At 42.2% G+C, this 24,867-nt stretch overlaps 1 protein-coding gene across 1 annotated transcript; it reads left to right on the top strand.

Moving 5' to 3' along the window:
- The first annotated feature begins 896 nt into the window (after window positions 1-896).
- On the top strand, window positions 897-16,252 carry LOC121462764 (zinc finger protein 431-like). The gene is made up of 4 exons (XM_041674651.1): window positions 897-1,029; window positions 12,529-12,655; window positions 12,855-12,915; window positions 14,049-16,252. Exons 1-4 carry the CDS (start codon window positions 1,027-1,029, stop codon window positions 15,094-15,096), a joined length of 1,239 nt encoding a protein of 412 aa, XP_041530585.1. The 5' UTR covers window positions 897-1,026; the 3' UTR covers window positions 15,097-16,252.
- The last annotated feature ends 8,615 nt before the right edge of the window (window positions 16,253-24,867 follow it).

Here is a 24,867-nt window from a genome sequence, read left to right as displayed (position 1 = left end):
CAGCCTTTTAGAAAAAATGTTTCTGAGAAAGCTATCCTATGTGACCAATAACAATATACTTAAAAAAATAAAAACCTTTACGACCTAGCATCCTAACCTCTAACAGGCCTGGTTAGCATACTACTTTTCTTTGGGGTATTTTAGAGGCACTCCTCCCTTAGCTAAATTCTACTTGTGTGACTATGTCCTAAGCATTGGTGAATCCTTTGTATCACCAATTCTCCTCTTCTACATCACAGCTTAGCAGTGGAGTGCTACCCAGTACATGGGATGACATTTACAGCCTCCACACAATTAACTCCAAATGGATCTTACACCTAAATGTCAAATGTGAGGTGCAGAACTTCCAGCAGATACTTGAGAAACTAGGCCTCAGTGAGTTTGGAAACCTGCCCCGGCCTTGGGAGATTTCTCTATGGCCCTGATGTATAAAGTAAAAACAGCACCTTCTCTCAGTCTGGGAATATGCTTAGTAGAGCTGGTAAGGGTCCGGGGTCAGCGCCTTTGGGGTTGCTTTAGGTCCTGAGATTCTAACTCTTTGCCTACTTGGGGCTGCTGCGATTATCAGTTCTAAGGCCATTGTGGGCTTTGTTTACAAAGTTCTTGAGGTATCGTGTCTTCCTCTTGTGCAACATCCTCTGATTAGCCTCTTCCTGAATTTGTATACTTCCTTTTAAAACCGAACCCACTGATTTTTATTAACAAGAGACCTTTTGAATCTGGCACAAATTTCTAGTCAATCTGGGATAGGTCTGTATTTAGGGTGGAAGCCACAACTGAGACCAAACTATTCCTGTCACTTAGACCTCACTAGCCAATAAGAACCTCCAGCAAACCTGACAGTCAGATGGGAGGGTTCTTCCGGTCGCCAGACTTCTGGCTCCGCTCCTCCCACCGCGGAAGTCGGAAGCTACCACCTTGTGCAGCCTCGTTGGTTTGGCTGTGGGGAGAGCACCGGTAAACTAGCAAAGCCGCTTCACAGTGACTGAGGGGCTGCTGTTTGCAGACGGGGAGGAGTGGCTCGCCATGGTGAGCGAAGGGCTGCTGTCCCCAGGCTGGGAGGAGCGGCCGGCTGAGCCGCGGGAGCCGGGGAGGCGGGTTCTTCCCGGGACTGGGTGGGAGCGGTGGCTGGGGTTCGACGTGGTCCCGCGTGGTCCCGTGTGGTCCCGCATGGGTGTTTGTGGGCCGGGCGGCAGCCTCTGAAAACTTCACTCCGTGGACTGCGTCAGTGCAGGGCATTGGGAGTGATACTGTGCTTAGAAATAGCCTTGTTGTTGACGTCGCTGTGAAATGCCGGCTCCTGTGGTGTTTCTGTTTTCGCAGTGGAAGACAGATTTGCCAAACTCGGAGAGCTCTGATCTCTCTAATGTCTTCCAGAAGTTCCACACTTTTAACATTGAACATTTAGGGTTAGGATCCGTCCGGAGTTCATTTTGTGGAGTTTGTAAACAATATCTCTGTATAGAGTAGCATCCCACTGCCAAACTATGGTGTAGACGAGCAGAATTGGTGCTGATAGAATTGATGGCATAAGGATTTACCAATTGTTAGGAGACTTTAAGTCCCGTAAAGTAGAATTTAGATAAGGGAAGCTGCCTTCCAAATACCTCAGAGATAAGTAGTATGCTAACCATGCTTGTTAGAGATTAGTATAATAGGATTTGTTCCCTAGGATTAACCGGCTATAAAGCTATGTTTCCATATAAAGGTGACAACCCTGATTTATAACCAGCAGAAAGGCCCGTCCTCCCATCAAAGACCGGGCTTCTAACGTGCTGCTCCAGGGCCAGTACAGGGTCACAGCCAACACTGAGTCCCGCTATGCCATACAGGTATATGAATTCTAGAACAGCTGCGTCTCCAATATTTTTGAAAATCAGTTTTGAGTGTCTCCTGTGTTGATTGAGGTGGACTTGGACCTGGTCTGTAGCCCCACAGGGCATCGCCTTTGCTATCGTGACTAACCACCCTAAAATCATTGATTACAGGTCTGTGGCACAAATTTGAGTCACATAATGGACTGCCCATTGTACTGACAAGAAAAGAGTTTGGTGTGGAACATGTCTTTTCCCTTTAGAATGGAAGTGGAGGAATAGTGTCTTGTCTACCTGGTGGGGGAAACGACTAGGCAATAGCTAGATGACAGGCTAAGGTTTAAGGTGGTGAGCTGCAGGGGTCTCCATCATAATAAGGGCATGATGAGACAGGGTGAGTGATTCTTTCCTTGTAAATGAAGACACAGAACTGGTGGGTGTGCAGTTTAGGAAGGATAACTCGGAACTACTCAGTATTCAGTTTCCAATTAGGGAACACTCCTATGTAGGTTTGAAATCCTGGTTGACACAGTTAAGTCGGCTCAGAGGTTTGAGACACAGGCCATTGGCTGTAACTCTGTCAGCGTACAGCACTCAGCAGCTAACATTTTACATGGCTAAAGTCCTACATTGTCTTATTAATGGCCTTCTCTTTACCAGGGAATTGCCTACTCTGTTTCAAAGTCAGTATAAGTGAGTACAGTAATTCTTCCAATTATTTTTCTCATTTTAAAAAGGCAATTTTATTGATATTTTTAAAATTTCATTTTCTTTAAATGAATTACTGCTCTGATTAAATACATTACTTCTCTAATCTCTATTTATTTCATTTTTTGATGGTTCCTAGTCACTAAGAATTTCATTGCATTTTTTCTTAAATGCTGTTTATTTATTTCTTACTATCAGTTTAAAACAGTGGTTCTCAACATGAGGTGGGGGTGGCATCCAGGATCAAATGACCCTGCCATAGGAGCCACCTAAGACCATTGGAAAACACAGGTATTAGTTTTACCATTCATAGCAGTAGCAAAATTATAGTTATGAAGTAGAATTGTAAATAATTTTATAGTTGGGGGGGTTGCCACAACTTGAGATACTAAAGAGTCAACACACTAGGAAGGTTGAGGACCACTAGGTTTAATCAGTGTCCCCTATACCTCAGGCTTGTCTCGCATTCTGTAACTGAGAATTGCTCTGAACACCTGTTTCTGCTGACCAGGGCAGGACAGACCATCCTTCCCTTCAAGGCTAGGCCTTGACTGGTCAGTTAGAAGGAAACCTAGTGAATGAGTAACTTTACTGGGAACTTAGAAGTGAAGAAGGACTTGTATAAGAAGTGAGTTCACTGACCAAGGGTAAAGCAGGTAAAATCACAGCTCAGACACAGATGACCAAGAACGAGGGTGTAAGGTTTTCTGCTGTGACACCAGTTGACATTCTCAATGAGCAATTAGGTAAACAATATTAGCTGATTGATAGATGTCCTGACTGGCCATTCCAGGTTCATAGAGCAGGAAATCAAGAATGTGGATAAAGAACTGAATTTAAGCCGGGCCGTGGTGGCGCACGCCTTTAATCCCAGCACTCGGGAGGCAGAGGCAGGCGGATCTCTGTGAGTTCGAGACCAGCCTGGTCTACAAGAGCTAGTTCCAGGACAGGCTCCAAAACCACAGAGAAACCCTGTCTCGAAAAACCAAAAAAAAAAAAAAAAAAAAAAAGAACTGAATTTAAAGTAAAGCCAAAGTACTATAGTTACACTAGTTCAACCCAAATTTAAGAACAGGATAAAATGGTGTGGCCCTGGCTAACATGAGTGTTATTTTCATGGTTTAAGCCAGAAAGACATCTCATGAGAAGTACTTGGTGTGCTCTAATACAAATCGCTAGTCTCTGGATCACATGGCCCTAAAGCCTGTTTCTACTTTTTAAAATAATTTTGGGGGATTATAATTACATCATTCCCACCATTTCTTTACAGCCTCCAGGCCCTCCCATAGGCTCCTGACTGTTTTCTAATTTATGGCCTCTTTTTGCTTTAACAACAATAGTGTTTGAATGGGACCTGTGTTTGGCCACAAACTTCCCAGCTATGAAGCAGTGGGTTGACTGGTCATTGAGTGTGCAATGGAATGTGCACACAAAGGACCCTGTGCCTCAGAAAAGGAACAGGAAGTGCTCTGGGAGAATGGAAGAGTCTGCTAAACTATAGATTTCCGAGAGTAGGGCCTGTCTGCTGGGTAGAAGGGCGGAGCTGGAAAGGTCCTGTGTGAGTCATTTGATCTCTGCTCACCCAGCAGGGAAGCTGCTACTGTCCCGAGGTCCTGCTGGGTGGCTCTGGCTAATGAGGGACTCAGAGAAGGCTTAGCGTTCAGGAGTAGCAGTAGGAGGTAGCTTGCAGGTTCTCCTGTAGAAAGCTGTAAGGAAGACCACAATACATGCCACAGTGAGTGTGGTAGCCACTGTCCCCACCAGGAGGAACAGGTTGGCTCTGCTATCAGAGTCCCAGCTGCTGGGACTGGGATGGACCTTCAGCCAGACTGTTTCTCTTCCTATATATGGTGACCTGGGCCGTGGCCCCTTGGTTTCTGAGTATCCCTGAGTGCTGATTCCCTGGGAAGAAGGAGGCTCTGCAGCCCTGGCCATAGGAAACTCTGGTGCTTGTAATAGCACTGTCCAGTGTGCACGCACAGGCGTTGCTTTTGGTGTGCAGTAGGAAAAGAGATGGGGAAACTGAAGGTCTGAGTGCTAGAAGTTTCTAAGATTGCACTCCGCATTCAGTTTTATCTGATAAATTTTACATTAATTTAGAATGTGGTAGAAGAGAGGTGATGGGTATCATCCCTCAGCAATACTTGATTGGGGAGGTTCATTTCCAGGGGACAAAGGAGTTTCCGAGCTGCAGAGGTATCTCAGGTGTGCATGGTGCTGTGCAGGTGGATAGGACAGAGTCCACACCTTGTGCCATAGTTTATGTGGCAGGAAGCAGACTTTAAATTATCCTTCAACATTGTTTTGTGTGTGGGCTTCTTTGGGGCTGGGCTTGCCTGGATCCACAGGATGCATCAGAGAGGGGTTCCAGAGCCATAGCTTAGCTTCCTGAAGACCTCATTTTTCGGAGAGAGCTCCAGACCATGGGGCCTCTCTGTGTAGATGAGAGATCAGTAACTATGTAGATGAGAGGGTCAGAAATATAATCGTGTAGGAGCCACTGAATTGTTTTTGTGAAGTCTGTGATTATTTAATTTCTATATACCTACAACCATAAGAAACAGTGGTCAAATTCACATTTTCCCTGCCTGAGTTTCCTTGGGTCTTTTGATAAAAGCTTGACTATTTTTTTGTGCTTTTGTTTCTGGCTTTTTCTCTCTATCCCCTTATTTTTTTCACAAACATTGTGCACATTCTTTATTGTCTTAGCTTTGTGGCGGGTATAGAAGTCACACTCTGTCATTGTGTTTTCTATTCCTTCCCAGTCCTATTGAGAATTCTAGAGTTTTTCAACATGACATATAGGTTTGGAATTAGCTTTCCAGTTAAAAAAAATTGGGGATTTTTCTTTGAATTGTATTGAATTTATGCTGCAAAGTTGAATATACCCAACATCTTTTTGTGTACTATGTCATGTTAATGGCATTGTTTGCAGTAATATAAAAGGGTAACAGACATTCTACATAATCCTTTGTTTAGAAACTACAGTAAGTGTGTCAGTCTGAAACTGATGTGAAATAATGTACAAAGCCGTAGGAGGAGCAGCAATGTAGAGTTTAGTGACACAGATTACATTGTTATGGTTACATAAAAGCTGTCCACCAAGTATGATTTAATTGAGAAAACAAAGCGTGAAAATCAAACATGCTCCAGAATTGAACAGGGATCTGAGTGTGACACGGGACTGTGTAGCAGCATGCGAAGTAAACTCTGATAGCAGTAGGTTGGGATTTCCCACAGAGTCAACTAAAACTAATTAAAACCGCGTTGCATTGTTATAGTTGATGTAAAATCGCACATATTTAGTGTGTGTATTCTGATATATTTGGACATATTACCTCCATGCACTAACCCCATTACCATAAACAACTCAGCAAACAGTGTTTTCCAGACATCCTTTTCCTGTCCGTGTGCTTGTGAGTGCCTACTGTCTACAGACTCCTCAGAAATGACAGAATTGCTTTGCATCCCGGGGATCATCTCAGTATGTCTTCCATGCACTTGAGATTAGTATTATAAAATATCAGAATTCCCATGTTCATGGCAGCTATGAAATGACTGCATAAATATGAAAATAACCAAAATGTTAAGTTGTTGAGCTCAAGTTGGGTGTCTTAGGAGGCCATTGTCCTGAATGAGTGAAGACGATAGCAGAGGTTAGACGATGATACACTTAAAGGGCTCCACAGCCAGTGCTGTATCAGGCATGATCCATTTCTTTTGGATTTTCCAGTTTGGTGGAGTGCAGGTTTTTAAACTATGTTCTTATGGTTCTCTGAGTTTCCTTGGTGTCTCATAGGGACCCATTTTCAGTTCTGATTTATTAGTCTAGATAGTCTCTCTGTCTTTTAGTTAGTTTGGGTAAAGGTTTGTCTATCTTGTTGATTGAAAGGTTTCTGTACCTCGATAGTAAACCTCTCCACCAATGCAGTAATCCAAGTCAAGACAAATTAAGAATTAACAGTCTAGATTTAATGAGTAAATGCTCCTGGATGATTTTTTCACCTTCAGAAAGGAGAGAGGGAGAACAGACCGAAAAACCACATGGCCGTTCTCTAGTGGGCAGCTTAAATACCCTGTAGGTGTGGCCTTGAGCATCTCTGGGGTAGAAGCCACCATTTGGTGGCTTTCCTGAGGTGGGGCACAGTTTGGAGAGAGGGAGAGAAGTGAGGGGAGGAGGGCCAAGTTGGAGTTTCTGTCTGAACATCCCAGATTCCTTGAATATATGGGCATTGGTTCATGATCTGGCTACTTCCTGTGGGCATGGGACACGTGAAGGGGGGGTGGGGAGTCAGAGGACTCTCGCTCAACGGTTGGTATGGGTGTAGAAACACTTTTTTAACTGCCATCCTGGAGACCTCAGGAATCTGTTTCTTGAGGAAGCAGAGAGGACAGGTTGCTAGGCAAAAAATAGATTATTATCATTGGTTCTATGAACGGGACTAGCCATGGAGCATGAAGATTGTCTGCAAGAATAGAATGGAGATGCGCCCTGGTTGTACTGATAAAGATGAATAAACAAGGCAGAAGAACAGCTAGGCTCTTCATTAGGATATTTTAGAAAACTGGAGGGTGGAGGGTCCCAGCTGCTGGACGGACCATGTGTCCTGAGTAGGTGCCCACTTAAGCCTGGAGAGATGGTACCAGCATTGATGTCCCAGGAGCTTGGAAGCTGACGGGGTGGTGAAGATGATGGTGTAGGGTCCTATCCACCAGGGCTCGAGAAACTTAGGCATTAGCTGTTTGAGGAGTACTCGGTCCCCTGGGAGAGTGGCGTAGGCTAAGGGGCAGATGGGTCTATTGGCATGGGGGCAGGGAGAGAGCTTTGAGATGTGAACAGAGAAAGCAGAGGTAAGGAAGGTACCTGATCAGTGGGGGAGTTAGGTGGGGATGTGGTGGTTAAGGAGGAAGGGCCTTCTGTAAAGGAGCTCAAAAGGACTTAGGGCCTGTGGGAGAGTGTGGGGTTGTCTGGAGGTGTGAAAGGGCAATGGGGAAGAGAGAAGGCCAAGATAGCCTGAGTTCAACGGAGAGCTTGCTGAGCTGTTGTTTAATGAGTCTGTTGGCCTTCACAATCTTTGCCAAGGATTGTGGACAGTAAGGATGTGGAGTTTCCAGGAAATGTTGAGAGCTTCTGACATGAGCTCCATGACCCTGGAAGTGAAAACTGGCCCATTGTCCATTTGTTTGGTCTGTGGCACACCAAACCGAGGGATAATGAGTTCAGGAGTACCTGAGCCACCACAGCTGCTGTTTCCCTGGAGGTAGGAAGCGCGTCTGTTCATCCTTGATTGATCTTGTTGATAAAGGTATCAACAAGAGCTAGAAAATAATGGAGTTTTTTATGAGTGGGTATATGGGTGAAATCAACCTGCCAGTACTTGCTGGGTTAGTGTCCTCGAAGCTGGTGCAGGGGCTGATGCATCTGGAGAGCTCATTGGTTTGGCCTTGGCACACATCTGGCAAGAGGAGTGAACCTATAGAATAAGAGCTTGAGGATAGGTGGGGTCAAAGAGGGGCTCTGAGAATAGAAGAAAGCTTTGGGGCCTGTGTGTAAGGTCTGGTGGATGTCTAAAATGATGGCCAGTGCTTGGACCTGAGGCTGAGGCAGTTATTTAAGGAGAGCTACCCATCCTTTGTCTGTGTGGCCCCCTTTAAAAGGAGTTTGTTCCTCTCCTCTGGTTGATAACAGGGTGCTAGGAGGGTATTAAAAACACAATATGTTCTGTTGATCCAGAGGAGCTGGAGACCAGTCCCTGGGCTGTTGAGTCAGCCCTGGCGCATTGCCTGAGGCCACTGGGTCCTTGGAGGACTACATCTGCAAGGAGCTGGAAGGCCTTCAAGAGCTTGGCTATAAGGGGTTTCTTAACTATGGGAGTGCCCTTTGTAGTGAAGAAGCCCATTTGCCTCCAAAGGACAGAATGGGTATGGGCTATTAGAATGGCATATTTAGGGTCAGTATAGAGGTCAGCCCCTTGAACCTTGGCAGTCTGGAGCTCTCCAGTCAAAACAATGAATTTGGTCTTTTGTGAAGAGGTCCCCATTGGCAGACGGGTTGTTTCAACTGTTTTAGTGGACGTGACCACTGCAAATGCTGCCTGGTGGGTTCCTGATCTGTCTGTAAGGGATCTTTCATCAACAAAGAGGGTGAGCTGGGGGGTTGTCATGGTTTGGTCTAGGCTGGGGTGAGCAGAAAGCCTCCATAGCCTCTGAATAGGAGTGAGAGGTACCAGGGGAGGAAGGGATAAGAAGGAGGATTGCAAGGTTTAGAGTAGGGCTAGAGGCCAAGGTAATTTGGGGGTTCTCTAGAAAGAATAAACAAAAGATTTGGACTCATGAGGGCCAAGGAGGGAGAGAGAATGACTCCAAGATCCGAGAGGTGGTGGGTTGGAGTTACCGTGCCTGGCTGGAGCAGCGTAATCTTAAGAACCTCCCCGGTGAGTTCAGCCACTGCTGCTAGAGCTCTCAAGCATGGCTGCCCACCGCAGACGCCGGGGTCTCGTTGTTTGAACAGAAAAGTGATGACCTGCTCTGAAGGCCCAACCAGTTGTACTAGAAGCCTCGTGGTCATGCTCAACCTTTCATCTGTTGGAAGGTGATACGGTCGGCTGGGGCCTGGAAGGGCTAAGGTGGGGGCTGTGAGGAGGGTACCCCAGAGTAAAGTGAAGTTAGGGATCCAGTAATGGAAGGATCCCATCAGGCCCAAGCCTGAATAAATCTGATTCTTGGTGGTCGGGGGATATAGATCCCACAGGACTTGGACTCTGTCAGAGGTGAGGATCTCGGACCCTGGGCTGAGTTGAATGCCCAAATACACCACAGTGGGAGAGCATAGCTGAGCCTTACATGGGAAACACAATATTCCAGGGAGCAAAGGTAGTTTAGAAACAGAGATGGCCCATTGGAACAGAGGCGGGGAGGGGTTGCCGGGAAGGAGGTCATCTCCATATTGGTGTATTAGGACTGGAGTCAAAGGTGGGAAGATCCCAAGCCAAGGCTTGGCCAGAGAAATGAGGGCTGTCCTGTAAACCCTGAGGGAGGACCAGGTGTCAGGGTCCTCCCTCTGGACGTTTAATGTTTTCATTATTATGTAGCAAGGGGACTTTCTTTCTGTTCCAATCTATTTGGTACTTTGCATGCGTCTTGTACCTTCACAGGCATCTCCTTTAGGTTAGGGAATTTTTTCTTTTATGATTTTGCTGACAATTTTTTCTGGACCTTTGAGGTGGTATTCTCCTAGCTTGATCTTTTCATAGCTTCCCAGATTTTTTGGATATTTTGTGTCAGGAAGTTTTTAGATTTAACATTTTCTTTGACTGATTTATCCATTTATTCTATCGTATCTTCAGTGCCTGAGGTTCTTTCTTTTATCTCTGTATTCAGTTGGTAAAACTTGCTTGTGCTGTTCTTTGTATCTTAAATCTTTCATTTCCAGGGTTCCCTGGGTTTGTGCTGTCTTGATTGCTCCTATTTCCAGTCACAGGTCTCATGCAGTTACATTTGTTTCCTTCTATTGTGTATCTTTTTTCTTCATTTATTTAAGGGATTTGTTGGTTTTCTCTAATTTTTTTTTTTGAGTTTACCTGGATTTCTTTCAGGGATTTATTGATTTCCTCCAATTGTTTTTGTTTTCCTTGACTTTTTAAGAAAGGGATTTGTTCTTTTCCTTTTAAAAGATGTTATCATCGTCATATAGTTGGTTTTAAGGTCGTCTTCTTGTGCTTCAGGTATGTTGGAATATTCAGGACCTGATATGGTAGGAGAGCTGGACTCTGGTGGTGACAAGTTACCTTGGCTGTTGTTGATTATGATCATAAGCTGACATGTATGCATCTCAGTTTGGGGTAATTCTAGGTCTAGATGCTGATTTCTGGGCTTGTCTTGGTAGGGTGGCAGTTTTGTTTCTGGTTTTTGTTGTCTCTCTGGATTTTCAGAGTGTGTTGGCTGAACGTCGTCTTATAGACATGCTTGACTTGTGTATTCATAAGAGACTCTTTGCTACTGTTGGAACGGGAGGCTAGGGGAAGATCGTAGGGATCAACAGAAACAAGTAGAGATGAGGAAGGGGAAGCTGCTTTTGGTATTATATTCCAGTTCTAGGGCCAAATGTGAAAATTAGGTCTCTGGTAACAGATCGTGTGGTAGATCTGCGGACAGCCTACCTTGTCTTCTGAAGTGCTTGACGTGTCTGATCTGGGGTATCTGCCTGATGTTGGGTTCTGGGACACAGAGATGGTGTGTAGTTGAAGACTGCTCATTTGTTTTCTGGCCACCCAGACCCAAAATAGTCACACAGAAACTATATTAATTAAAACACTGCTTGGCCTATTAACTCAGGCTTCTTATTAGCAAAGTTTTACATCTTGCATTAACCCATTTCTATTAATCTATGTATACCTATGAGGCTCAGTAAGGGTATACATAGATTTAAAGTCAGTTTACCAGTAAGGTTCTCTGGCCTCTGTCTCTTTCAGCAGCTATGTGGTGTCTCCCTGACTCCGCCTGCTTTCTCTCTATAGCTTTTCCAGCCTGGCTATATTCTGCCCTGCTATAGGCTGAAGCAGCTTCTTTATTAACCAATGATAATGAAGCATATTCACAGCATACAGAGGGGAATCCCACATTGATGGGACTCTTGCACTGAGAAATTGAGTAGAATTAAAAAATAATGGGTTGATTTCTTAGATGTAATATTAAATCTGTTGGAATGTTATTATTGATGACTCATTCTTTTTTTGTTCTTGTTTTTGAAGACAAGGTTTCTCTGTGTAGCCCTGACTGTTCTGAAAATAGATATGTAGACCAGGCTGGCCTCCAATTCAGAGCTCTATCTTTCACTGGCTCCTGAGTGCTAGGATTAATAAAAGGTGGGCCAACACGCCTGGCTCTTTTAGTTTTTATGTTATTGGCTGGTAGGTCTGGAATGGAGGTTTTTGTGCTTGTCAAGCTTATGCTGTTGTGCTGATCTTCAACTACATCTTGAAGTTTGAAATTTGTCAGAGGGTATCATTCTGTTTTCCAGGACAGCATGTATTCATGACATTAATACTGCCCGAGCCTTCTGAACTGTTGGATTGCAGTTGTGTGACATTTTTCCTACCTGTTGTATATGTTTTGGTGTTTTTTAAAGATGAATATAAGTATTTTGCCTGTATGCATGGACATGTACCACATTTGTGCCTTGTCAGATACAATCTCAGAACTCCTGAGCTTGGGGTAATGGATAGTGTGAGCCCCCATGGCAATTGAGCCCACTTATTTGCAAGATCAGCAAGCAATTTTAACTGCTGAGCCATCTCTCCTGCCCTATGTTGTTTATTTATGGTCCACATTTACATGGCTAATATATTCATCTGTCCATTTATAACTGTTTAGACATGCATTCCCTTCTAATAAGATCCTTTTAATGGTACAGTTAAACTGCACACTTCAGGTTCAGGAAAGTGAAGACAGAACTGGAGTGAATGCAAAAATCTTCTAGGAACTTCATTAAAAACTGCTGAGTTCTGTCTTTTCTCTTTGATCGGTTGATGTTTGTGGGGAGACAGGGTCTTCATATGTATCCCTGTCTATTCCGGGACTCATTACCTAGATCATGCTGGCATCCAACTCAGTGAAACACACCTGTTTCTGCCTTCTAAATGCTGGGATTATAGGCAATAATTCAGCTTGTCCACTTTTTTTTCTGTAGTTAGTAATTGTGCATACAATGTCTCTGGTGTTTACTCAGTACTGTTAATCTGTTTGCTTGTCTCTCATTTTTTTTTAAGTCTGTTAATTAGCATTCATCTTGCAAGGCTATATCCCAATCAAAGGGCACAGAAATGACAGGGGTGAACCTCCTATTCAGTTTTCTTCTAAACTGACTTTGTGATTACTTTAGAATTTATGTGTTATGGAATAAGTCTGGTAAGCACCAGAAATATATGAATATATTGCCAAAGAAGAATACATTTACACTATACTTACTATCATGTTTTTTATTGTACACATGTGTGGAATATTTTAGAATGCAATGACCTATGATGATGTGCATGTCAACTTCACTCGGGAAGAGTGGGCTTTGCTGGATCCCTCCCAGAAGAATCTCTACAAAGATGTGATGCTGGAAACCTATAGGAACCTCACTGCTATAGGTAAGACTGAATTTTCCTTCACTTTTTAAAACAAGGGGACAGCTGTTTCTTGATTATTGATGTTCTTCCGTCATTTCTGTTGAGAAAGAAGAAGGATTTGAATAAATCACATGGGGTTCTAAGGTTCGTTGAAAATAATAAATTACATTTTATATAATTTCCAATAATATATCATACATTTTCTTATACTATATTTTAGGCTACAATTGGGAAGACCATCATATTGAAGAAACTTGTGAAAATTCTAGAAGACATGGAAGGTAATTTTCATGTACAAGTGATATAAATGTGCCTCTGAAGAAATTTTAATGTGTCCTGGAAATTTTAAGGGAAACAGCAGTGTAAGGAAGCACAGCCTTGAGTTTATTGATGATTCTGAAATTCTCACTGAATCATGTACCTCAGTGTCAGCGAACTGATTTGTGTTTGTATGTTACTCTTTTAAGAAGGAAGACAAGGAAACAATGCCTTAACAGATATCACCATGTGAATCATAGCCCCATGCGAGCTATGCTGTAGAACTGCCAATTCATTTAGTTTCAGACTACAGAGATATTGCTAAAGGTATACACATTGAATAGATGATAAGTATATGTCCAAAATCTTCTAATAACTAAATAGCTCATAGTAAAGCTGGTGTTACACATACACTTGTAGCAACTTTGCTAAATTTAGTGAAAGGGGAACTTTATGAGAGTCAAGAAAGCTGTGGAGAAACCTCAATCCCTATATCACATGTCCTTGAGGAACATAAAGTCAATCTGTGTAAATGCAATGTGGAAAACTTTTATTTGCTATTCTTCCTTTACGAGGTATATCATATGTCACTGTGGGTACAGCCCTATGAGCATAGGGCTATGGGAAAAGTAATCTCTTTCCTGGAGTAATTAGAAGTTATGTAATAGCCCCCACTTTAAGTAGACTTGTTGAATGTGATACAAGTTTACATTCAATTAGGTTTTTTTTTTTTTTTACTTCATTGGGAATACATCAATAAACTACACTGCAGAAAAGCTCTGAGTATTAGCAATGTGGCAATTCTTTGGTTTGTCCTGGTCCACTTTGTAAATGTATGATTCACAGTATAGGAGTATTTGTGAATGCGGGATGTCAAAGCTCTTGAGTTTTTCCAGTTCTCTTCAAATATATGAAAACACTCATATAAATGATGCTATAAATGTGAGCCATGTAATAAAGACTCTTAATATCACAGGACTCTTCAAAGACTCAAAACAACCCGTACGAAAGGGGACAGCATGAGTTAAACACAGTGATAAAACCTTAAGATCTGATTCCTCTTTACAATTCATTCAGGCAAAAAAAAAAAAAAAAAAGAAATTCATGAGTGTAATGTATGTGCTAAAACTTTTACATGTGCCAATTTTCTTCACAGCCATGGAAGAAGTCTTGCTGAAGAAAAACCCTGTGACTATACTCAATGTGCCAAGGCATTTCCATCTCACAGTCATCTTCAAAGGCATGAAATAATTCCTAGAGGAAGAAAACGCAATGAATGTAATCAGTGTGGTAAAGTCTTTGCAAATCACAGTTATCTCCGAATACATAAAAGAACACACACTGGAGAGAAACCCTGTGAATGTAAGCAATGTGGTAAAACCTTTGCACATCTTAGCAGCCTCCAAAGACATAAAAGAACACATACTGGAGAGAAACCCTACAGATGTAATCAATGTGATAAGGCCTTTTCACAACCCACTAGTCTCCAAATACATATAAGAACGCATACTGGAGAGAAGCCCTATGTATGTTATCAATGCGGTAAAGCCTTTTCACAGCACAATATTCTCCGAGTACATAAAAGAACGCATACAGGAGAGAAACCCTACAAATGTAATGAATGTGGTGAAGGCTTTGCACGTCACAGTCATCTTCAAAAGCATGAAAGAATTCATACTGGAGAGAAACCCTACAAATGTAATGAATGCGGTGAGTCCTTTGCACGTCACAGTTATCTTCAAAGGCATGAAAGAATTCATACTGGAGAGAAACCCTATGGATGCAGTGAATGTGGTAAAGCCTTTGCACATCACAGTTACCTCCGAGTACATGAAAGAACACACACTGGAGAGAAACCCTATGAATGTAGTCAGTGTGGTAAAACCTTTGCACGTCACACTAGTCTCCGAATACATAAAAAAATTCATAGTGGAGAGAAACCCTATAAATGTAATGAATGTGATAAAGCCTTTTCAGAACACAGTTATCTTCGAATTCATAAAAGAATTCATACTGGAGAGAAACCCTACCAATGTACTCAGTGTTGTAAAGCCTTTGCACATCACAGAAGTCTCCAAATACATAAAAGAACACATACTGAAGGAAACCCTATGAATGCAAGTAATGTAGTTAACCCTTTGTATGTAACATTAATCTTTGAAGTCATGAAAAAAAATCTTACTGGAGAGAAACTAAAAATGTAGTTCGTGTAGTAAAGTCATTGCCCTTCTTGAGTCTTTATGCAAGAGGAAAATCTTTAGTGTGATCAGTCTGTTATAGACTTTGTGTATAACAGTAATCTTTGAGACCCTGAAAGAACTCACACTAAAGGGAAACAAAGGGATTGCAAAGGATTTGATAAGAACTTTAGCCAACACACTTACATTCGGTTAAACAAGATTTTTTATTCTGAAGAAAAAATTCTGCCAAGTGTCAACAATCTGTTCAAGCATGATGATGTACCTCATTATTTTATTTGCTCCTATAAACTCATGTGGACAAAAGCCCAATGAATTCAAATGATAAGGTAACCTTTTTGATTTCACACTTCTCTTCAATTACATGAAATAATTCATCCAGGTGTGGCCCTTCCATGTCTTCCACTCTCCTCTTCCTCCTCCTCTTCCTCCTCCTCTTCCTCCTCCTCCTCTTCCTCTTCATCTTTTTCTTCCTCCTCCTTTTTCTCCTCTTCCTCCTCCTCCTCTTCTTTCTCCTCCTCCTCCTCCTCCTTCTTTTTAAAAAATATTACATGTAGCTGTAAGTGTCAGCACCCTGCAGAACCCCTTTGGGTGGACAGTACTTGGACTTTAAAACACCTCGGTCTCCACACTGTCGTCCCTGTCACCTTCCTTCCTGGTAGAAATAAGAATATTCTAAAGAGACATTTATATGTCTCCCTTTGGCTAACAGCTTATGAAACAGTGGATCCATGAAATTCTAATTCCCCATGAGTCTCACTCTGGGCAAAGACTGAGTCCTCCAGAAGAAAACTTCTCCGTTGAAGACACATTTACCCCTTATCTGAATACCTTGCTCTGGAGAAAGCTGAGAATTGGGAGGGATTTAGGGATGGAAAATAATTCATTGTATGGCTTAGATTACTTGTGCATATCTCTTGCCATCTTTCTAAACCTGTTTGCACTCCCAGGATCAGTTGGGTACATTATCTCACATCACCTGTTTGCACTCCCAGGATCAGTTGGGTACATTATCTCACATCACCTGTTTGCACTCCCAGGATTAGTTGGGTACATTATCTCACATCACCTGTTTGCACTCCCAGGATTAGTTGGTTACCTTGTGTCATCATCTTTGTTACAGATTATTCACACTGAATAAATATGTTTTCATTTTTTCTTATTAGTTTGTTTTTTCTTTTCTATTGTTTGTTTTTATTTTAAGGGAATAGTTTCACTATGAATGTCTAGCTGGCCTGAAACTCACTCTATAGTCTGTCTTAGGACATCACAGGGATCTGCCTACCTTGTCCAGAGAGTGTCTGCGTTACAGTGGGCATGTCACAACTCGATTACTTGGTTCTTTTAATTGGCCTAATAACGATGAGTGGCTGAACCTGGTTGGTTATGGTAACCACAGCATAGCCTCTGGTCCTACCTCCATTAACAGAAGAGGCTCTCATCAAATGCAGCTCTCGTCAAATGCAGTCCACTGTCTTCTATGAGCAGTATTATTTTTCTTTATCATTGAGTGTTATAACTCATCAATGGACCAGTTCAAAGTCCTGTTCTTAATCTACACATGGTGAAACCCAGACTCACAGAGCTAGGCTTTGAATATAGTTAAGTGTAACTGCCCGTCTTACTCCTCCTGTCATTCTAACACCTCACTAATGAAGCCCAAGCCACCTAAGCCAGGCTTGATGGCTTAGAAAGATGTACTTAGAAAGTGAAGTCAGGAATTAGAGGATCTCAAAGTCATCTAAGGTGAAAATGGTCAATGGGTTGGTCAATTATAGGAACTTTTGTAAGAGGCCCACAGAACCTAGGGAGACTGTGATTGTCTTGGGCCAATGTCCATAGTCTTCCCTGCAGCACCATAACTTCAGGTCCATCATACTAGCAAGTGTTAGCTGAGGTGTTTGCCACTCAGTGTTTTCTGTTTTTGATGTTTCCTGTCCAACACAGCCTAGGTCACTTCAGGGTCAGAATTCTGCTGATCATTAAAGAGTGGAATTCTCCCACAGGTGGGAGAATTAACCTTGGGCAGGAATGAGCTCCCTAATTACATATCCAAATGCGATGTGTTCAGCCCTGAAACCATATACACACAGCTGAAAGAAATGGACTCAGTCAGTTGTATTCATGTATTTGTGCATACTTATTCACACATACTTCCCAAGCAACTGGAGGGGGGCAGTTTGGGAAGGGTTGGAGAGGACAAGAAAGGGAGGAACTGATTTGATATTTTGTCAGGGTCTGGGACCAGCCTGGACCTAAAATTATCTCTTGGACCAGCAAGGAGGCATGGGAATAAAGACACAACTCACATGACTTTACAAGGAGGGAGTTTTTAGGGATCCCTCATGAAATCCTGAGTTCACATCCTGAAAAATCACCTGTGTTTATTCTCCAAACAGCTTTTATACCAAATCGTAAACTGAGGGGGAAAGTTATTAGCATTTTGTTTCCTAGGTAACCAGGAGAATGACTGTGGTCATGTCCACACCTTTCTATGTCCATTTTGTCATGACTTCCTATCTATCTTCCTGCTCTGTATGCCTGCTCTGTCACATAGACTGAATTAACACCTCTTTCCCAGGTGGCCTCCCAAATTAGAAAGAGCAGAGCGACATTAGCATATCCTGACCCTTTGTTTTGGATGGTATCAGTTTGTCTCAAAAGGTGACCACCTTCTGTGTGACAGGTGCACACTGTGGCCTGAAATTTTGGTCGCCATACCATATAGAAGTATGGTCCTGTATAATATGGCCCCCTTAATACTTTTAATTAAAATATAAAAATAATTTTAAATTAAAAAATGGCTAGAGAGACAGTACTGAATGACCTTACAGGCTTCACGGGTTCCATTCCCAGAAAACTCCTGATAGCCTAGTTATAGCCTCCTGTAACTCCACACCTAAGGCATCTGATGCCCTCTTCTGGCCTCTGCAGGTACTGTGCGCAGGCATGCTGACAAACATCTATATACATAACATAAAAATAAAAAGTGGAACTCTTGTGACTGGAGAGATTGCTCAGCAGTTAAAAGCACTGACTGCTCTTCCAGAAGATCTCGGTCCAATTCCTAGCACCCACATGACAACTCATCTGAGTTTGTAACTCAGATTCCAGGGACCTGACACTCTTGGCAAAACACCAGTAGACATAAAATAAAAATGAGTAAATAATATTTGTTTAAAAGGAAAACAAAATTCTCTATAGTGATGTCACAATCCTGAGAAAGATAGCTGTCAGTGCTAGGTAAGATGAACTCTATCTGTTACTGCACGGAAGCAACTGTGACCTTCCCCTAAGTCAGTATTCTCAGAGGCAAAAGCAGCCTCATTCGGAGATTTGGCTAGCTTGGCCAAATCTTGGTTCATCTAAGACCAGCTTCGACAGTGCTGATGGGGCTTTTCCTTGATGATTTCTGTATTTGTATTCTCTGTTCTTTGTATGTCGCATTGATACATCTTTTAAGTGTATACTTTAGACCATATAATCTAAAGGATAGACTTGCTCTGTAAATCTCCATCTGTTGAAGTGGCAAGACTCGCAGTCTCCTGTTCCTGTTTAACTTGTTCAAAGTATAATCTGAGACCTGCATCTAAAAGAGGCTTAAGGAGGACAGCAGGTGTGGACTGCAGAATCTGTGCAAGACTCTGTCGCAAGCTATTGCTGGCCATGACATGATTATAACAGATGACCACTGATATTTATAAGATCAATCCTCCAGGTAATGATCAACTAATCTGATGGACGAAATTCATAGACAAGGCTTATGAAAATATTGCCTATTAATAAATACTGACTGTTCCTGTCAGCCAATTCACATGCAGACATGGTATCTCACCAGTACCTGTAATGTGTAAACTCTTGTGCATATATAATCTCATGATTACATCTCAATCTTATGGGCACATATATCTGTGAAATGTTCAGAAAAATGACTTCTCATTAAACTGTATAATTGCATATATAAAAAACATACTAGGATATGCCTCATAACCAGATCTTTTCCATGAGGGCCGTAAGACACTTAGGCCCTGTTTTGTCATCACTAGCTCCGACTGGCATAAAAAAAAAAAATAGCAATTTCTTCTCAGTTCTAAGACAAGCCACAGACAGTTAATTGACTCATAACCTCAAGAGCAAATTCAAAGTAGACCAAACGTCTCTGTGAATGGATTGTAAGTTAAAAACTGCAGTTATGCACAAGGACATAATTGCTGGTGTCTAACCAAGCTTGTTAGTGCAGAGCAACCTGGAACTATTACGCCGTCTTTTCTAGCCAGGCCTGGCTGAGATCAGTGGCCATTAAATTCCTTAGCAATTAACACTCTGCACAAACTTCTAACCTCAGTTTATGGTACAAAATTCAAGACTCATCTAACTAACTGTTTAAGTCCTAAAACTTAGGGGAGAAGAATAAAATTAACCAGGTGCAGAGAGAAACAGCTTCACATAGGAAAGGCTTCACGGATGGCCAGGACTACAGAATGTAGCCTCAGTCTTATGAAGTTACAAGCATCCTTCCTTGAACTCTGGGACTGCACACAGGATAAGAAAATGTATCTTCAGATTTTGAACACTGAATGCCAGCCTTGAGGAAAATGCTGAAGTGCCCAGTGGTCTTTGCCCCTGCCTGTGTGTTGTCATGGTAAATAGCTCCTCCCTTTATTGTTTACTCAAGTATACATCGTGACTCTGAGAACGTTTTGTAATCTTTTTGCTGCCGAAAGTTAAATATATATAAGCTTTGTGAATAGGGGAGCCGAGGAGAATTGGGAAGAAAAATTGGAATAGAGACGGGGCAGGGAACCCTGACTGCTCTTGGGACTGGAGAGGGAGGAGGAGAAAAGTGGGGGGAGGGGGGAGGGGCGGGAGGAGGGGGAGGGAAATGGGAGGCTGGGAAGAGGCGGAAATTCTTTTTTTTCTTTTCAATTAAAAAAAAGCATAAAAAAATATTTAGAACTAGAGGATTGGAACAGGAAAAGAGAATAAGAAGAGCATAATCCTCAGATCATATATATGAGTCTTTCTTTTAGATAGATAAGAAAATTTCCTAAAGTCCTTGCTACTCTGAGGTATTCTTTTGGCAACCTGAGTGCAGCCTTGGGATCTGGACTCCCGGGGTTTGACATGTCTCCGAAGCTTTATGCAGAGCTGGATGTATGACATCCATAGATGTATTACAGAGAAGTTTGTTTATTAGTCTTTTAAGTATTTGTAGTGATTTCTCTCTTGGGAGACATATTAATTCTAGAATAAAATGTTTCCAAGATAAGCTCTCATTCGTTGACCCAGGTAGCCTGGATCTCACTCTGTTGCTCCACAGGGCAATGACCTTGCTTTCCTCTTGTTCAAGCCAACTAAATTCTTAAAGGGCTCTACTACCACTGAGTTTTAAAAATACACATTTGAGCCATGTAGTCAATTGTCCATTTCAGCAACAAGAAAAGGATTTACTTGTGGAATATAGCTTCTGCCTTCCGAACAGAAGAGGAAGAATAGTTTCTTGTATATAACACAAGGGGGACACGGGGTAGGCAATTATCGGTTGGAGTCTTATGAAAAAGGACTGAAACAAAGGGAATGGGTTTTGTAATTTTCCAGCATGTCATGAATGTAGGCGGACAAGATTGGTGGGTGTTCAGTTTGGGAAGGTTAACTTGAGCCAATAAATATTGAATTTCCAATTAGGGAACTCTCCTATGCACATATGTTTGACATAGCTCTTTTACCATCCTGGTTAACACAATTAAGTCAATTCAGAGGACTGAAACACAGGCCATTGGCTTGATTTGTGTGTGTCAGAGCTCGGCAGGTAACATTCTATATAGATTTAAGGTCAAACAATATCTTATTAATGCCATTCTTTTACCAGGGAATGGCCTGCTCTTTTTAAAAGTCAGTATAGCTATGTGTTTTCTCAATTGCATTTATAATTTTAAAAGTCAAGTATTAGTTTCCTTTTTAAAATATTATTTTTGAAAGGCATCACTGTTCTAATCTCTTATTTGTTTTTTATTCTCCAGTGTTCCTCAGTCATTAATAATTTCTTTCCATTTCTCTCAAGTACTGTTGGTTATTTCTTTTTAGAGCAGTGTCTCCTGTAGTTCAGGCTTCCTTCAAGCTATGTAATTGAGAATTGCTTTGAACACCTGATCCTACCTCTGGTGCCCAGGACTGGGAAGACAGTCCTGCAATTCCTTCCAGGCTGGGCCTTGCCTCGTCACTGAGAAGGAAAAACAGACCAGTTAATGAGTGTCATCTAGCCTCTCTGACTTTTTTTTAGAAGTATTATTATTATTTAAAAAGAAACTATCTTTTAAAATTTTATATACCAATCCCAGTTCCTACTTTCTTCTCCCATTCCCTCTACCTATCCCCCCACTTCACCCCCATCATCCCCAGCACCCTATCACCTCAGAGAGGGTAAGGCACAATGCTTCGCCAAAGGTCCATGGCTCTCCTTATTATATCTAGACTGAGCAAGGTATCCATCAAAAGAGAATAGGTTCCAAAAAAGCCAGTACGAGCAGTAGGGATAAATCCTGGTGCCACTGCCAGAGGTCCTGCAGTCTGCCCCAGCCATACAACTGTCACCCACATTCATAAGTTCCCTCTTTTATTGGAAGAGGGAAGGGCATAAGAATTAAGTTCACTGACCAGCTTTAATGTAGCTATAGACACAGCACGGAAAGGGAGGGGTAAGAAGTGGGGTGGATGTTTTTCTGCTTTGAGAGTAGTTGACATTAGCAATGAATAGTGAGGTAATAAATTATAGAAGATTAATATACGTCCTGACCCTTTCTTTTTTTTTTTTTTTTTTTTTTTTTTTTTTTGTCGAGACGGGATTTCTCTGTGCATCTCTTGCTGTCCTGGAATTCACTGTGTAGATCAGGCTGGCCTCGAACTCACAGAGATCCACCTGCCTCTGCCTCCTTGAGTACTGGGATTAACGGCGTGTGCCATCATTGCTTGGCTCTGACTGACCATTCCTTGCATCCACAGGCCAGGCAATAAGGAATCTGGATAAATATTCTTGTTTCCCTGCAGGCTTTACAGCAGGCAGGAGAAAAAAAAGACCTATAAAAAAAAAAAGAATGTCTAATTTTATTGTAACCGGTGTTGTCTAGTCACTTCTAGACTCTGGTCCAGATCATTTTACTTTAGCCTTATTTAAGCATAGCACAGTTTTGAAAATATATTCAGATAACAATTAACTTATTCCCAAGTACACATTTTAAGACATGTTTACATTGAGATTCCTTACAAAGTACATCTGGCTTCTTTCACAGAAATGAGTACTGTTGACTCAGAGATAGTGCCCAAGATTTAGGGTCTTGGAAGTTTGACTGAGGTAAACATAATGCCTGTGGGTGTTAGAATTGGCCTAGCCCTAAGATAACACAAGTGACCTCACTCATAAGGGTGGGTTTTATGGTCTAAAAGCAATGCTCGAGTTTTATGGGGAAAGGTCTTGGGTAAGTGAAAATCAAGTTTTGGAAGATAAGGCCAGAGCCTATCTCATCAGACAACAAATGATCACAGGTTGTAAAACAACATCATTGCTGTGTTCCCGGAAGAACAGCTATGCACCTCAGCACCCCATTCATCTGAAGAGGTAAGCTGTGTGTTTAACTTTCCTGGCTTTTCCAGTACTTATCTGTGTGCATAAGGCTCTTGGCTCTCTTCACATTTAAAGACCTAAACTTTCTGTGAACTCAAATTGCTGTTGTTACACTGTAAAAATGATGTGGCCCTGCCTAACAGGACTGTATTTTCCAGGTTTAATATTTGCATTCGTAGAGAAAAGAGATGAGAGATCTCTGCTGTTCTCTAGTACAAACCCCTAGTCTCTGGAGCGCATGTCCATAAAGCCTGTTTCAGCTTTTTTAGATGGATGGGACTAAAATTACATAATTTTTACCATATCTTTCCTGCCTCCAAGCCTTCGCATAGACTCCTTATTGTTTTCTAATACATGCCCTTTTTTTGCTTTAACAACAGTTAAACAGTAACAACTCTTTCTTGTCCATATTGGGTTTCATGGTCTGAGCTGATGAGGACGACTGACCAGGTCTCTTCCTCTTCATGTGGTAGCCTTTAGCTGACCAGCTGGACCTCTTTCCACCCATGTGCTAGACCCCCCAGGTTTCCATAGAACCTAGCTGGTCATTCCAGTCTTGCTATCAATGAGGCAGCTACTGGGCGCACGATTGATCAGATCTTCACTTTCACTGGCAGAAAAATACGAAGAATTTGGAAAAGACTTATATGTCTATAACATCAACTTCAGGAAGGCATTTGATAGCATTTGCAGGAAAGGAATTTGGGAAACAATGAGGTTCTGCAGATACGCAGAGAAAAATCATAAGAATACTAGAAAATGCCTATAAAGGCACCTTTGCGTCAGTCAGCGTCTGTGGAGAACTAAGTGATGAGTTTAAGATAATCATAGGAGTGTTGCAGGGGTGTGTCCTCTCACCACTGCTCTTTAATATATTCCTGGGATTAATAATAGCAACAGCCCTGGAGATGAGGTGATAGGTGTGCTGATAGGTGGTGTGTGAATCAATAATTTGCATTTTGCCAACGATACAGCACTACTTGCTGAAAGTCCAAATGAGCTGCAGGCCATGGTAAATAGAGTGCTGGAAGTCAGTGAAAACCTTGGTATAAAAGTAAACATCAAGAAGACTGAGATACACGGGAAGGGCATACAAGGATTTTAACATTGTAATATAGAATCAGAACCTCAAGCAAACAGTCAGCTTTGTCTATCTGGGAGGAAACTTCAGTGCAAAGGAGGGAACTATTTCAGATGTGAAGAGGTGGATAGGGATAGTGAGGGCTACATTTCAGGTACTAGGAAATGTTTGGCCAGCAAGAGACGTAATGACAACAACAAGATTACAAGTCTGTGAGACACTTGTCTTGAGTTGACTTCTTTACAGCTCTGAAACCTGGACAATGAAACGCTTCTCAGAACAGCGGTTGAATGTGTTTGAGATGGCATGTCTAGGCATCACATGAAGAGACAGGCTGTGCAACGATGACCTTAAGAAACATCTCCAGCTACAGCAGGAAGTAAAATACAGCGCTTGAGATACTTCAGCCATGTTATGAGAATGAATGACGGCAGATACCCAAAGATAGCACTGTTTGGAGGAGTGCAAGGGATAAGGTGAAGAGGAAGGCCCCTAAAATGCTGGGTAGACAGCATAAAGGAAGACTGTGGGACCTTCGGTGTGACAATAACGAGCATCAAGGACTGCCCAGGATAGGAACAACTGGAGAACTGCCATAAATGGGCTGCCTGTGCATGCTTAAACATTGCTGGGGCATACATGATGATGATCAGTTATTGTTTGAAAGTTACTTCAGGACCCCCCTGCTATGAGGTGAAGAGTTGGCTACACTGGGCATTGAGTGTGCAATGTAGTGTGTACAAAAAGGACCCTTTATCTTTGAAGAGGAGCAGGAAATGCTCTTGGAAACTGGAACAATTTTTACTAAAATACAAATTCTCCAGCCTTTGGCCCTGTTTGGCCCTAGGACAGGAGGCAGAACTGAGAAGGCCTGTGCTGTGTGAGTCATTTTATATCCCTTCACCCAGCGGGGGAGTTGCTGCCTTCCTGAAGCCCAAGTTGGTGATCCGAGATAATGAGATCTCTGGGAAAGCTCGGCAATCAGGTATAACAAGGTATAGCTTGTGAGTCCTTTCCAGGAATCTCTGATGTAGCTGCAGATAGCGGTGAGGGAGACCACAAACCGTGTCATGATGAA

The sequence above is a fragment of the Microtus oregoni genome, unplaced genomic scaffold, assembly GCF_018167655.1.
Source record: "Microtus oregoni isolate MIOR12 unplaced genomic scaffold, Mior012 000025F_ref0000491, whole genome shotgun sequence".
NCBI lineage: Eukaryota > Metazoa > Chordata > Mammalia > Rodentia > Cricetidae > Microtus > Microtus oregoni.
The sequence above is the reverse complement of the archived record's forward strand: the minus strand, read 5'-3'. Positions and strand labels throughout refer to the sequence as shown.